General features: G+C 38.5%; 1 protein-coding gene across 1 annotated transcript in view; it reads right to left on the bottom strand.

Moving 5' to 3' along the window:
* Nucleotides 1-6,431: 6,431 nt before the first annotated feature.
* Nucleotides 6,432-16,060, bottom strand: part of LOC122808164 (alpha-2-macroglobulin-like) — a 366,256-nt gene continuing 356,627 nt past the window's right edge. Inside the window, exon 9 of the mRNA XM_044079137.1 lies at nucleotides 6,432-6,981. Within this exon, the coding sequence (XP_043935072.1) occupies nucleotides 6,971-6,981 (11 nt within the window). The 3' untranslated portion in view covers nucleotides 6,432-6,970. The remainder of the gene's footprint in view (nucleotides 6,982-16,060) is intronic.

The following is a 16,060-nucleotide window of genomic DNA, read 5'->3' as shown; positions in this document are numbered from 1 at the left end:
TTAATGCACATGTACTCCCACTGGAAACCCATATGTGATACCGAACACTATTTGTACCTGAGTCATTGGGTCCTTGTACATAGACTGTACTATTTATACCAATGTTTCTGGGACTTCAAACAATCACAGGACTGCCCTTATTAACTTTCGTTGGACCTTGTCATATGCTTTCTCCAAGTCTAAGAATGCCCGGGTGGACTCTTTCCTCACCTCTAGCTACTTCTCAACTGTCTCACTACAAACATTGGATCAGTTGCGCTGCTTCCTGATCTGAATCCAAATTGCACATTTCCAATCTTACTTTCTACTACTGTGTATTCAGTTGTCAATCACTCTGTCCAAGACTTTTATGCACTGTGACATGACTTTGATACCTCTGTATTGCCCACAGTTCTGAATGCCCCTGTGCTCTTGAACACTGGCACTAGTATGCTCTGTCCAGTCATCTGGGATATGCCTCTCTCCACATTGCTATGAGTACCCTTAGCAGCCATTTCTCCCTATCCCACCCAACATTTTCATCATATCTGCTGTGACCTCATCTGAGCCTGCTGCATTCCCTGACTTAATTTTCCTCAGTGCTGTTCTTACTTCTTCTAGGGTGGGTTCCTTCCCCTCTTTCATTCATTCATTGTAATTCATTGCAGAAAGTTTAATTTAAAGTAAAAAAGATAATCGCATGTGTGCTCTGTATTCACTACGTTTATGTTTGAAACTGAATCTGCTGTTCCCAGAAATAATGGCTGTGTTTATGATTTAATAACACTGTAATATATACATATTTAATGAATTCATGATTCACAGTGTATTTGTTCATTGGTCTGGAGGGGAAGAGGATGGGTCTAGACGTGTTGGACTATTTATCAAGTATGTATTTTATTGGTGATAGACGTACAAAATTGGAAAAGCACTCCCATGTACAGACATGTATGTATACACAGGCATACAGATAGTTGTACACCCACGTGCATTCACATGTGAGTTCACACAGACATGCAAGCACGTGCATTCACATGTGTGAGTTCACACAGACATGCAGGCATTCACACACACACACACACACACACACACACACACACACACACACACACACACACACACACACACACACACACACACACACACAAACACACACACTATGCAATCCTTTTTTCCCCTTCACAATCATCTGTTTTTAATAAGTTAAATTGTAGAGGTTAACTCTGTCATTGGTACTGTCCCCAAGTTTCAGGTTAGAGGTATTGTTAATCATGTACACACATTAAAGAAGGCAATCTTACTTGTATATTTTGTAGTATGGGCTGAGCAATTCTATATTAAAATAAGTTTGTCTTGTTCCCTGACTCTGTAGAATACAGGAATGTAGACCTGACCACAACCCAGATGTCAGGAGTTTGACTAGTGTTTTCTGAGTTGGAACAGCCAGTCAGGGATCTGAGTGAGCAGCTGATGCTGGCTTGTATATCCTGGGAGTGAGGAAGAGATGGTTTTGATTGGCCAAGCATCATCATGGAAACATTGGCCTACACACACACACACACACACACACACACACACACACACACACACACACACACACACACACACACACACACACACACACACACACACACACACACAGGGAAATTGTAGGAGGTCCCATGGTGATGCAGGTGGTCAAATTACCCATTGTGGGTGGAAATAGGGCCTTACAAGAAATGTCTTCATCGTCAAGATGTCATTGAGGGCACAAAGCACCTTCATCACTGCCTTGATGTTGATCCCTTCAGATGGCTCTTGTCTGTGTGCTGGGGATGCTCAAGACAGGGGCATATAAGGGCTCAAAGCTGTTGGGGAGAGGCTTGAGGGTGGCAGGCACAGTCAAGAGAAGCATACACAAAAATAAATATATCTCAGAAAGAGTGCTGAATATCTGTAGCTTAAAATAATTAACATGTAGATGGTAGCCCTGCAAAGGCAATGATAATTTTTTTTTGAAAAAATATAAATGTGAGTGTGCATGTGTGTATACATACATATATATATATATATAGAGAGAGAGAGAGAGAGAGAGCACATAGGCTCAATAGGAGGTTACTAGGCTAATAGCCCTAGGGCCTTTACAAGCACCCATGTAACCTAATTGACTGTAGTTAGATGGTCATTGTTAGCAGAGCAATACTATGATCAGCACCAACTACCCCTGTCCATGTGGGATATAGGTGCCACCTGAAGGGTGAATTTACGGTCACCCATCTAATTGTCAAGGTGGCACTTAAATAAGGTCATTAAGGAGCTCTGCTTCACATGAAGTGGAAACTTATTTCAAAGGAGTGGCAATCTCTGGGAGCTGTATCTGTGTTTCCAACATGTTTAGTTAATGTTGCAGGCTAGGTTGAGATCCCTAGAACAAGTGACTGTTGTCGCATTTGATTTGCGGATGTGCAACATTTCCATTAGGGCAAACTCAGAGACTGCTCTGTAAGCCAGGCAAAGGTCGCCTCTCAGCAGTCTGTATGATACAGAGTACAGTGATAGGGCTTTCAGTCTTTTCATGTTAGTCACATTTTGGAGGACCTGGATTGTCTTGGTTAGAAACCTCGGTGTTCTTTCCAGTTGCTGCTGGTGTCTGGTGAGATACATACAGAAGGAAGCATTGTACTCAATTAGTGGTCTGATAAAGGTCAAGTACAGCAGAGATATAACCTCCTTAGTCTTGGATGTGATGCCCTTATTTATTAAATGTGCAATTCAGAAGGCTTTCCTTACCACTATGGACACATGGTGATTGAAGTTTAGATTGTTATCAACCTGTTTTCCCAAGTCTTACACCACTAGGTTTGAACTTAGAAGGGTGCTCTCTATATCGTAATTAACAGGGGCTAATTGCTAAAGGGGGTAATGAGGCATTTTTTGCATTTAGTTTTAGTCAGTGACTTTGGCACCAATCATTTGTCTGTGTCAGCCCCTTTTGTAATATGTTTACATCGCTCAGAGACTCAGTCATTCCCCACAATTTGGAGTCATCTGCAAACTTGGTAAGCCATAGCCATCTACTTTTGCCTGGACCTAAGAGAAATAGATTCTAAACAGTAGAGGGTCCAGCACAGATCCCTTTGGTACACCCCCTGGTAACTAGTCTACTGGTGGAGGTGGACTCCCCAACTCTGACAGTGTGCACTCTGTTGGTGAGCCAGTTGGCTACCCATCAAGTGGTGTATGGATTAATCCCCAGCTGGGAAAGTTTTTCAATGATCCCTGAGTGAGGGATTTTGTCTTTTGTCAAAAGCCATGGCTAATTCAAGATAGGTGGTATGTACTGCTTTGCCCTCATTCATCACGTTATTGACAGTCTCAAAGAAGTCCACCAGGTTTAATAAGCAAGTTCTACCAGGTTTAATAAGCAAGTTCTACCAGGTTTAATAAGCAAGTGGGTCAGGTCAAGGTTACATGTGTCCTGTTGATAAATTCCATGACGTTTTTTTCCATGGCCTTTCAGAACAGGCTGGTTAGACTTATGGAGCAATACTTTCCTGGGTCGGTTGATGGACCCCCTTTGTGCAAGGGGATTACTGTTGCTGTTCTCTTCTCTGCCAGAACAAAGCCAGTGCTCAAGCTATGATTAAAGGGAGTGCCAAGTGGTTCTGCTAGGTCTTGTTTTAGATTTAGTAAGCAACCTGGGATATTATCTGGTCCCATAGAGGCCATGTTTCTGGTCTTGGAGAGCACTTGTATGACCTGTTCTTTGAAGATACTCGATAGAGAACTGGTGTCAGGAATGCTTTGGGGTATGGCTGGTGGGAAGAGGGGGGTGAAGTTATTGCCAAATCTGTCAGCTAGTAGACTGGCAATTTCCTCAGGTTCAGTGTGAGTGGTACTGTCCACTATAAGTTTGGCACACAGCTGGGTATTCCCTTATAGGTTTCCGACATAGCTAAAGAATGTGTTATGGTTGTCTTTAGCCAGGAATGCTAATTTAGTCTCATAACTAGCCTTAGAGGACTTTACAAGATATGTTTTTTGCTTGTTCAAGCTGTGGAGGGTATTCTTCCTCTCTTGAATAAGTTCTCTGTTGTTCTTAGATATCAGTTTCTTTCTTTTGTTATATAACTTATTTATACTTACACTCCACAAGGGTAGCATGTTTTTTCGGGAGGACCTGGTTTTAGTCCTGTCAGGTACAGTTGAGTAAATACATTTGTTTAAGTGGCTATATAGGGCATTTCTGTACTCTTCTGCATAGGAGTCATTGGTGACTGTGTTAGCGGGGGTTTTGAAACTTTTTATACCATCGTTTAGTAGGCTATAGTTTGCTTTGGATACATTTTTCAAGGGTTTTCTTTTGCCCTGTGGGGGTGTCAGGTCTGATCATTACTTCAAATAAGACTGATTTATGGTCTGACCTTACCAGGGAGGGCAACACACAGGGGGTAGTGCAGTGACCCCCATGTTGGTGAGCACAAGGTGTAGGACATTTGAGCCCCTTGTGGGGATGCAGACCAACTGTTCTAGGGCATTTGAATTAACAAAATCTAGGAACCTCAGAGTGATCATGTTTGTGCTCATGTAAGTCACCCAATCAATGAAAGGATAGTTGAAATCTCCCATGACCAAGGTGTTTGGTTGTATACTGAGTGACTCTAGTAGGTCCAGGTAGGTGGTGTGCTTCTCCTGGTTCATGATGGGGGGCCTGTAGCTAGCGATGATGTGGTAGGGTATTTTGCCTATAGTTATTTGGACTTGGAGTAGCTCAAGAGAGTCATACTGTATTACCAGTCTTGAGGTGTATTTGGATTTAATGAAGATGGATAAACCTCCACTTTTGGTTCTTTCACGCTCATTTTGAGGTCTGAACGTGTGAAAGGCATTGTAGCCTTGTATGGCCGGGGTGCTCTCTGTGGCCTTGAACCAAGTTTTAGTGACTGTACAGTGTCAGCATCTTCCAAGGTGAGGAGCGCTTCCAGGGAGTGCAGTTTACTGTTTAGGCTCCTAGCATTAAGCAGCATGACCCATGACCTTGAGTTTGTCTCTAGTGGATTTCTTTACATTGAAAGTTTTGTTATTGCCTAAAAAGGCACTATGAAGAAGGCAAGCATCTTTGCCAATATCTGAGAACTTGAGGAGACAGGTGAAGGCCATCTCTGGCAAAGCAGCGTGGTCTGTTGACCATGTCTTCCAAGGCTGTCAGATAATGGATCCCCCTGGAGTGACACCAGAAAATAAGCCAATTATTTAAATTAATCATTTTTTGTCTGTTCAGAGCTAGGGACATACCTGCCTCGGACACATAATCTGAGAATTCAGTCATGTTTCTCTTTATATAGTACAGTGAGGTATGTCTCAATTCATTCACTCCAACATGTACTATGACAGAGTCATAATGGAAATTGTTGCTGAGTGACTTGAGTGTGTGCATGACTTGATGGATCCTGGCACCTGATGGGCAGATGACCATGACCTTCTCTTTGTTCAGCCTGGTGATGGGGACACCTTTGTGTCTCACTATTGAGTCGCCTATGACCAGAACATTACGTTTTGAGGAGATTTGCCTTAGGGGCTTATTTGCTGAGACACTGATATGTGCGTTATGTGTAGTGGTGATTTCCATTCATGTACCAGAATGTTTAGGTTGTTTGCGCTTGGGAGGTCTCTGGTGTTTTGGTAGGTTCTTAGTAAGCACCTCCACATATGTGGGTTTATGAGTCTTGACCTTATCTTATGTGAGTGGAGAGGTGTGTGTGCTGGCAACCTGTATGATATCTTATTTATTGTTACGTGAGAAGACTGATTTTAGTTTCATGGTATAGTTGCATCTCTCACATACTGTATTTGTTTGCATTAGGGGCAAGTGGTTGTCAGTATACATAAGACAATTAATACATTGCCTCAGGATGCCCATGTCAATCAGTCTGGCTGGAGAAATGTTGTGAAACTGACTGTCCATAGCAGTAGGTAATTCTTAAGTACTAATTTGTGAGAGGGCAAATTAGATCAGCTGTTGCTCTGGGATTAACAAGGAGACCTATTCTATAGAAGATTAGGGATGAAAAGTGGGGGGACACTGCTTAGTGCTCAGCTGAGTTGCCTGCAGTGCAGAAGTGTGCAGCTGTGTTGCCCGCAGAGCAGCAGGGAACCTGGGATGGTTTCACTGACTGGTGTCTAGGGAAAATATAGTTTCACAGAGAGAGAGAGAATTCAAGAAAATGTATGCTTCTTTGCTTGGCTGGCCTGCAGCTGCAAAACCAATACTTAATGGATAGATTTTTATTACCATGCCATTCACTTCATTAACTTTAACAGCACATATTTTAATTTAAAACTCACTATGCAGTAGTTCGTTTTTTAGGAGAATCTTGATACAAGTACAGTTAGATATGTGATGCATATGGTGATAAAGATGCACACAAAAATGCAAGATTAATGTATACATAATCAAGTCAGGAATGAGAATATCTTTTGTATCTCATGAATCATATTTTATTAATATTTATGGTCACTTTATTTAGACCTACATCTGTAGAAACATAAAGGTTACCTAAATGTAGTCATACATTTTTGTTTACATTTCACTTGTATTAACCTCCACAGTGAAACAGTATACAACATTTTTTAAGGTAAATAGAAATGAAATGATGTTTATAAAATAATGTTTTACTACAGTGTTCATATAAATATATGGTTAGGAAATAATGTATGGTAGTCAGTAATGCTGATGAATCACTTTTGCAAAAGATTGTTTCACCAAACTTTAAAAGCAAAACACAGCTCTGTGTTTTACTATGCCATCTGTTATGTATAAATTGTAATACTGCAATGCCATTTCTGGTCAGTTCTGTCCTTTCATAATACTTCATGCATTATCATAGTTTCTCAGGAAGGACTGTTGTGAATAAAAGGATCAGCTTGTGCTGTTTTCTTCATACGTCATGTTAACATCACAGTTTCTCATGAAGAATTATTATATTTAAGTCAGGATCAGCATTTGTTCTGTTTATGTTTCTGCTGAAAAATTTAAAAATGCATTATACTTGGAAGAAGACAAATTAAAATGAAAGTGAAATTACTGATACAATTTTTGTACAATAGTACAGTAACTTTAATAAAAGACAACAAAGAACTCAATGAATGCCTGACAAACTCAAATGCAATATGTTGGATATGGATAGAAATGTTTAACTGAGAGAATATTTGAAGAACTAACTTCTAGAGAAACATTGCTATATGCTAGAGAAACATTGCTAGATGCTAAAACTAGTTGTAGTTTATACTTTTATTTGTTTTTTTTTTTTTTTTTGCCAGAATCTTGCTTGATGGGTCCAATAACAGAGCGCAGGGTGCAGCAGGTGTACACTCTGGGAGTAGATGAGAGCCCTCAAGCCCATTTATTTCTGCCCAGGGATCCCCTTCAGCTCTGAATTCCCCTGGTGTGGTCCTGGAGGCTGGTAAACCCTCTAACTCTGGAAGCACCCCCTTCCCACTGGTGGCTCCTCCAAGCATGCAGTGCTACCTCCTGAGGGGAAGTGTGCCACTATATGCCGCTTCCCCTCAACTACTCAGTGTGACTGCACTACAGTTGTGTGGGCTTGGATGGCTTGTAACTCCAGTGAGTAGACAGTTAGTGCTCCCACAAGGTATTGCTTGGGTGACAAGCCAGAACCACCTTCCTTTCCCCAGGACTGGTGGGACAGCAGTGGTTGCTCACTCCCATCCTCCCCCGTGGGCTCATAAAGGTGCCTGAGTTGAACTTCAGTTATGTGCAACATAATCATGGCTTTAGCCCTCTATGCCATGGAACCAGCTTTTGTATTTGCTTATTTGTTATTTGTAAACTAATCAGGCACATCCTTTTCAATCATGGTAAAGACACAAGCGAGCTGCAGAGTGAAGTACACAAATGCAATATTAATTTAGTATGTAAGAAACTCTAATGATGCAAAGAATAGGACAAAAAAAACTATCACTGCACAAGGTAAACAAGACACAGATACCGAACAGACACTAGAGAGAAGCCCAAATCACACATAGCTTGATGTATGAGCCTTATAAATGCACTGTTTTCTTACTATACTTTGTATAAAAGGATTAATAAGAGAAGAGGCAGTGGAAAGCAGTATGAGTGCAAACATTCACATCAGCAAGTGTCCCAGCTACAGGCAGCTAGAGTGAAACAGCAAGATGAGAGCTCTTCCCTGACAAAGATAAATTCAGAAACATTACAATGGTTAGGCTGGATTGCATCATTGTTCTGAGAGCAAGCATGCAGAATGTCAGGCTGGCTTAGCAGCCTGCCTATGGTCTTTCAAGAGCAACAGCAACCTGAATAAATATGGGTATCATGGCTTGAGGGACAAAGGTAGGATATAATCCACGAGATGGATTTTGTGTGGAAAAAAATTCAAGAAAAAGCACCCCAGCAATGTTAACCGAAAGCAGCTGGTTTGTTAGAGGGATGCGCAGTTGTGAACTCAGTGTTCAGAGACTAATAAAAACAAAATATCTTGTTAAAGAGTGATTTTTTTTCTTATTAAAGGAACAGGGAAGAGTATAGTCAAGTCCAGGGGTAAGTATATTCTGTCCAATAGTCAGGGGTTCTTTAGGGGTAAGAACGCTAATTAATTTACAGAACATCATGAATTACCTCATTTCTATGGTTATTATCCAGCTGTTGTGGTAGTTGAATGTAAGGGTCAAATCAGACACCTTAGCTTTTAAAATGGTTGACTTGTTGAACAAGTTGACCACTGGATCTTTTACAGAAAGAGAAGTATGTTCTTATGTTAATAATCCACTTCTTGGTAATGAAACATACAGTTTTGGATTTTTTTTAGTAACAGCAACTAGTGTTTTTTTTTGACAGAGGCATTCCTAGATTTTATTATGATTATTTATATTAATCTCCTTTTCCACTTACTCATATATGATTTCCTAGTAGCAGGTTTCTTAACCTCCTTAAATACCTGTTGCACGTCCTCAGAAAGTAGGTGCCTAAAATATATTAAAAGTCTATCATTCAGGCAATCAGATAAAGTTGTTTCAAGATGGGTTTGTATTAAACAACCTTTGTCTTGTGTGAGTAAATCCAGTCTGTGGGGAAGATTGTGGTAACTGCCCATGGACATTTTCAAAAGAAGGGAGAACCACTGCTGCATGGGCAAGAAAGGGCTCAAAACAATTATCTTTGGAGAATCCTTTTGAATCTTTAGGATGTTCCTGGATATCATTGGAAAGGCATACAGGAACATTCCCATCCAAGAGAATGAAAAGGCAACTGCATCTGTTTTCCAGGCCTGTTTTCAAGGAATTCTGTAACAGAAATTCTTTAGTTGTCTGTTATAAGTTGAGGTAAACAGATCTATTCAAGGATTTCCAAACAGTTGGATCAATTCCCTGTATTCAGTTTCCATTAAGAAGGGTCTGTTCTGGTCCTACTCAGCTTGTCTGGAATAATATGTTTTGCTTTGACAGAATTTAAAAAGCCTGTAGGGTTAGATTGTGTCATGTTGCTACATCCCAAGCTACCATGGCTAATCTGCACAAAGGTTAAGCTCTGGTACCCCCTAACCCCATTTGTTTATGCACTACCTCACTGTAGTACTGTCTGTGATCACTTGAAGAGATCCAAAGGAGCAAAGGTGATTCAGAGAGTTGAGGGCAGTTATTACTGCCAATGTATCTTTGACATTTATGCATAGTTTTGGTCTGTCCTGTTTGTTCCAAAGACCTTGTACATTTGCCACCAAAGACAAAACTTCCCAAAGAAATTTTGAGGCATCTGTTATTACAGACTAAGTAGGAGATGGAAGGGAAAAGGGAAACAGTATTTAGAGATATATGGCTTCTCCACCACTGTAATTCCCTTTTTTATAAATCATAGAACTGGAATCTGAAATGTCAGGGGGTGTGGTGCTGCGACCATATTGATTTGGGGTCTATATTATATCACTGAATGCTTAAAAAAGCGAACGGTGATTAATCTACCCTATGTAAGCAAAAGCTTACAATATCGAACTGTCAGAACAGCAATATTTTTCCAAGGGAAACAAATAGCTGTTCCAACAAAAAATTTAAAACATTACATTAGGTGGGGGCTTCACCCCCCACACCTCCGTACTTAAATATACCAACTCCGAGACCGCACTACAGTGCCGAAAACAGCAAAGTACCAAAGCGGCCAAGCAAATTCTTTCCCAGGGAAAGAATTTGCTTAAATGCCGCTTCGATATTTTGCCATTTGTCTTTTATGTTCGACCAAGATGCATTCGAAAGAATGTGTCTTTGGTCTTGTATTATAAACCTTTGATTTGAGAAATCATTGTATTTTCCTCATGGGAAGTCTGGCCAAAGGAATAATGAGAATCATAGAAGCCATGAAATGCAGAATCTTGAGAAACTCCCTGGTTGGGAGGGTGGCCTAATGGTTAAGGTGTTTGCCTTACAAACACAAGGTTCAGGGTTTGAGTCTCTCAAGGGATAATTGGCTAGGCTTAAAATGGCTCACAAGAGCAGTCAGCCTAGTACTAATCTATGAACATTGTAGACTGACTGGAAAACACAAGCAGAGCTCTATGTAAAGATCTGCTTTGTCACCATCATTACCAACCTTCCTGTTCCTGTTTTTCTGCATAGTGTCAGATACTTCTCTCGATTTAGTTCCACTCTCCTACCTTCTTCGACAGTCATATCTGACCGTTGTAGTTCTTCTTTCATGCAATCCATCTTTCCTTTATGTCCTTGTTTCCTATTGCCTTCTTCCTGTATCTCCCAAATCCTCTTCACCAAATAATTTTCTGCTTTCCTGCACATGTGACCGAACCACTGTATTGTTATCTTTGATCTTCTCTGTAAATGGAGATATTTAGGCTTTTACTCTGATTTCATCATTACTTCTTATATCTCAGAGTGCAGTGTGCATCCTTCTACCCTTTCATCTCCGTCAGTGCTAGCTTCCTAATCTGCTTTGCCTTCACTGCCCAGGTTTCTGTAGCATACAGTAGTGTCTAAACACCCCACAAACACCAGTTAAATAAAACAACAAAATAGTTACTTTAAAGAATGCATCCATGTAAATTGTGTACTGAAAGGGCTCCATTATTGGAAATACCTGATGGGACTTGTAGAAGAATTGTGTTTGCATCATGATTTAATTAACTTATTCAAATGACGTGGTTGTGAACTTATGAAGGTGCTTATAAAGCACAATTTGAAGGACATGGACCAATTATTTAATAACTTTAGATAGTAGTTTAACTTCTTATGTATTATTTACAGTCAAACAAAGTGATAATTGGGTTACTTTTGATAAAGTTGATAGAACAGTCCATGGTGTTAAGAGTAAAAAGAAAAAGATGCTTCAAAGGGAAAAACTTGATTAAGAAAGTGGTAAAGCTTATCTTGCCCCACTCAGAGCTAAATATTCTAGGGAGAAAGATAATAACAACATTCAAACATGTGATAGCTATAATGATGGCTATGGTGGTACCGCAGAAGTTATTGAGTCTAATCATGATAGCCATCAGGACCAACAAAACAGGCGTCAGGACCAACAAAATGAGGGGGTGTCTTAAGAATTCCAACCTCTCAGGAGGTTAGAAAGGCTAAGGAACAGACAACAGAGGAGAGTATAACACATTGTAGAGCAATCCCTGATGTGGAGCGATTTGGAACAAGGTCATCAATATCACAATAGCATGGAGAGGAACAGAGTAAGACCATACATGAATCAGAGACTTGATTGTTGTTTACAATAAACAGCATGATTTTAAGGTGTTTAATTATAGTGATTTAGTCATCGAAGACTAATGGGCTGATGTATTTATTTATTTATTGATTGACATTTGATTACCGGGAAAATCCGACTGGGTAGAAGCCCATTTTCAGTGGAGGTCCAGGGAGAAAAGCTCCAAATTATTATGAAACATTTTAAGAACAGTAATTTTACAATCTTCAAAAATAAAACAAAAACATCTGTATTTTAAATAATTATAAATTAGACACGATATAAAAACATTGATTAAAAATCAATATGAGGTATATGGCAATCATTTAATATTTAGAGAAATTTTACGCAGTTTGTACAGAAATTAAAGGCAAGTTAGTCCAATACAAATAAGAATTGCAATATGAAGTGAGGGAAAAACAGGCTTATGGTATATTTAGAGAGAAAGTCAGGGAAGAGAATTAGATAGCAGTAAGGAAGTAAGTAAAGAAGGGAGAGTAAGGAGGTATAAGGAATGAGAAGATACTTGTTCACATTTAGGGATTTCGTTTATCCTAGATTTGCACAAGAACACAGCCAGAATTTCGCTAGGAAGTCTTGCAGAGTGGTTTTGAAAGATGAGAGGGAGGGTACAGACCTGATGGATACAGGTAAGGAGTTCCAGGCCTTAGCAGCCTTGTACAAGTACTAACATTGCCCAGTAGATTTGCTAGGTTTGTAGAGAGATAGGAGTTTTAGTCATTGGATTACAATGACTGACTAAAAACATAGCTGTGCAGAATATTTTTAATCTGGACAGGCAGATGGATGCTGAATAATTTTATAGTTAGTAAGAAGTTGGGCATGTTAGTTGATGTGACAGTTCTAACCAACTTAGACTTTTCAGTGCTATACAGTGGTGGGTTCTGTAAATTTAGCAACTTTGTTATAGCATTCAGGAAAACCAACACAAGAAACCAAAAACTAGATGACTAAAATGTAGATGCAAATCCAAAAACCACTCGGAAACAAGTAATTTAGCGCTTTCATTCACTATTTATTTGGTGAACTTCTTCAGAAAAAACATCTATCATACCCTTACTTCCTTTTATAACACAATCATCCAGGAAATGACCTCATCAGTCAAAAATATTATACATGTACACATAAAATCAAAAGTATTAACTAAAAGAACATATATATACACAAATGTATCCATGTGTTAATATGTTTAAACATTTTATGCGTATTTGTTGTAAATTACCTATTCTTTAAAAAACATTTAAGATTAATCGACTCATTCAATCCTGGTACATCATCAGCACCTAAAAGTAACTGCCAATAAGCTTCTTTATATTCTAAAATGTTATTTAAATCACCTCCAAACACAATCTTGTCTATCTTTTTTACAACAAAAAACTCAAACGTTTTGAAATCTGTGCATGTAGAAGCATGCTTTGCCAAAGAATTTGAAAAATCCTTATTTTTGATAGCTAAATTGTGCTCATAAATTCTCCTCTTTAAAACTCTTATGGTTTTTCAAATGTAATAGTGATTGCAAGAAACACAGTTTGCAATATAAACTACAAACTTTGTGTTGCAATTGTAATAGTCCTTTGCCCACAAGGTGTAATTCAAGTGTTTTAAAGTAAAAGAACTATTACTAATAAATCTGCATTGCTTGCAATTTTTACAAGCATATGTACCTTTCTTGGTACTACCTAGTCTTAAAAGGCTATCTTCTTTTTTATTGCCTGATTCTAATATAGACTTAATGTTATAGGTGAATTTTGGTCTAATACCCACTGAGGCAACCAAATCTTTATTACCCAGTAAAATTCTCCAATTATTCTCAATAATCTCTTTAACAAACCACATTTGATTTACTATAGGTAAAGGAAACGCTGTTGTATAATTGGTTGCCTCAGTAGTGTCAACCTCTAATGTCGGACCTACACAAATGTCCTTAGATAACAAAATAGGTGAAGCCACATCTTTACGTAACAACATAACTTCTTTCTCTATCTTTTGTAACCAGTCTGTTGTATATCCTCTGGACAGAAATAAAGTTCTTAAAAAGGAAAGTTCACTAATGAATGTGTTGTCATCTGTGGTCAGTCTACTAAGTCTTATCATCTGACCCTTGACAACACCTTTTTTCATGTGTGATAGATGTAAACTATCCCTATGTAAATACTGGTTAGCAAAGACAGGTTTTCTGTATATTTTGCTAGAAAAGGTGTTTCTTTCTTTGTCAATGCTTAAATGTAAATCCAGATAAGAAATGAATGCACCAAATCCACTCACTTTAAATTCCAAAAAATCTGTAGTGGAATTGAAATCTTCCACCATTTTTACAAACTCACTGTGTGTACCAGTCCATAAGAAAAACAAATCGTCAATGTATCTATAACAGACTTGTATTTTGGAATAACTGGAGTGTCTGGTAAGAAACTTCAACTCCCAATTAGCCATGACCAAATTTGCAAAGGCAGGAGCCACTCTTGCCCCCATGGCTACTCCTGAGATTTGTTTGTATAAACTTTTATTAAATTTGAAATATTTGTTATCTAATACTAAGTTCATTAGACTACAAATAGTGTTAACTTTGGTACTAGTAAAGTCTGTGTACTCAGTCAAATAATCCCTAAGGTATTCAACTCCTTCTAATTGATTAATAGAAGTATATAAAGACCTATGTCCAAAGTACCAAAATTAGTAGCTTCTAATGTAACATCCAAATTTCTTAGATTTTCTAACAGGTTCCATGAATCTCTTAGGTAAAATTTAGATTTTTGAACAACCGGATTGAGAGTATGGTCTAACCAAACAGAAATGTTTTCAGTTTTTGAATGTCTGGCTGAAATAATCAGCCTAAATGGTGGAAATTTCTGATCCATTTGTAATTTAGGGATTCCAAAGAAAGATGCCATCTTAGGGTGTTCAACTAATAAATAATTATAGCTTTCATAATCAAATTCACCCTGGCTATACATGTCAAAAAGAGCTACATCTATTTTTGATAACTTCTTTTGACCTCACTTACGTTAACTTTTTGATATGTACTTGTGTCATCCAACATTTTCATGAGAGAAATGTCATAGTCTTTATTATTCATAACCACTATTTTCCCACCCTTATCTGCTCTCATTGTTCTAATATCAGGATTTTTACACAAATCGTGTAATGCATCTTTTTCTTCTATTGTAAGATTTTCCAAGTAACCAACGTGTAATTTTCCTAAAATCTTTTTCACATATATCCTTAAAAACTTGCAGAGTAGACTGAAGAGGGGGATTAAAAGTGCTAGATTTCTTAAGTGTGTGGTCTACCAATTTGTTCACACCAGTGGGCTCTTTTAAGACATCCTGCATAATGTAACTTAAATTTAACTTCCTTAGGTATAACCTAAAATCAATAAGATGTCTCCCTATATTCATGTTACATGCAGGTATAAAGGAAAAACCTTTCTTTAAAACTTTTTCCAAATCTTTGGATAGAGAAACATCAGACAAATTAGTCACATCAAGACAATAATTATGTCCAAAGTGTTCAATTACCACCTGTTTTTTTTTTTTAATTCTTCCCTTTCCCTTTCCCCTTGGTTTGGGTGGTATTGTACCACTTCCAAGTCTATTTGTTCTTTGAACAATTCAAGAGAAAAGGACCCTGATTACATTCTTGAGGAAAATCTGTAACAACTTGAGCATAGCTGACCCGTTTGTTGTCATCTAATCTGTCACCATTCGATTCCACCCTCAACACACCACTTTGAACTTTATCACCAGTCTCTTGATTTAAAATCCGTTTAGGTTCACCAGTTTGCTCATCTGACATAGCAGGCTTTTCTTTGTTGCCATTACTGTTATCAGACTGTTGTTCGGAAACTATAACAATAGGTTCCCTACCAGAAACCATATGGGATGAGTCAATAGATTTCTCTACAAAAATATACGCCCGGTCATTCTGATAAGCCATGATATCTCTTTTTAGTTTTGATTGTTTCCTTGTCACTATCGTAGCTCTGTGCCAGTCGGCCTTCGCCTCTACTTCATTGTACGGAACTAAAAAATCTTGGAAACAATGATAACTTTTTATTTTCTCGTCAAGACATTTGATACTGTTTTTTATTTTAGATATTTCTCTCCGATAATGCGCTATAAGTAAGCGCATCATGTTCAAGCCTGTGTCATTGTACAGCTCAATTAACAATTTGCTCAGTTCATCCCCTGGTGTAACACAATTCGGGAACTTTGCTGTACGCAAACCCTGGGGCACCACCTTTCTGTTTAGGCATTCCTCGAACTATTGAATTTTAAGGTTTAAAGTGACATGCCTAAACACCAATTTCTCCAGTTCGTATATACTTTTTTTTGCAATGCATAC

Source organism: Protopterus annectens, chromosome 8.part0 (assembly GCF_019279795.1).
Source record: "Protopterus annectens isolate FY-2018-M chromosome 8.part0, PAN1.0, whole genome shotgun sequence".
NCBI lineage: Eukaryota > Metazoa > Chordata > Ceratodontiformes > Protopteridae > Protopterus > Protopterus annectens.
This window is presented reverse-complemented; position numbering and strand designations above follow the sequence as displayed.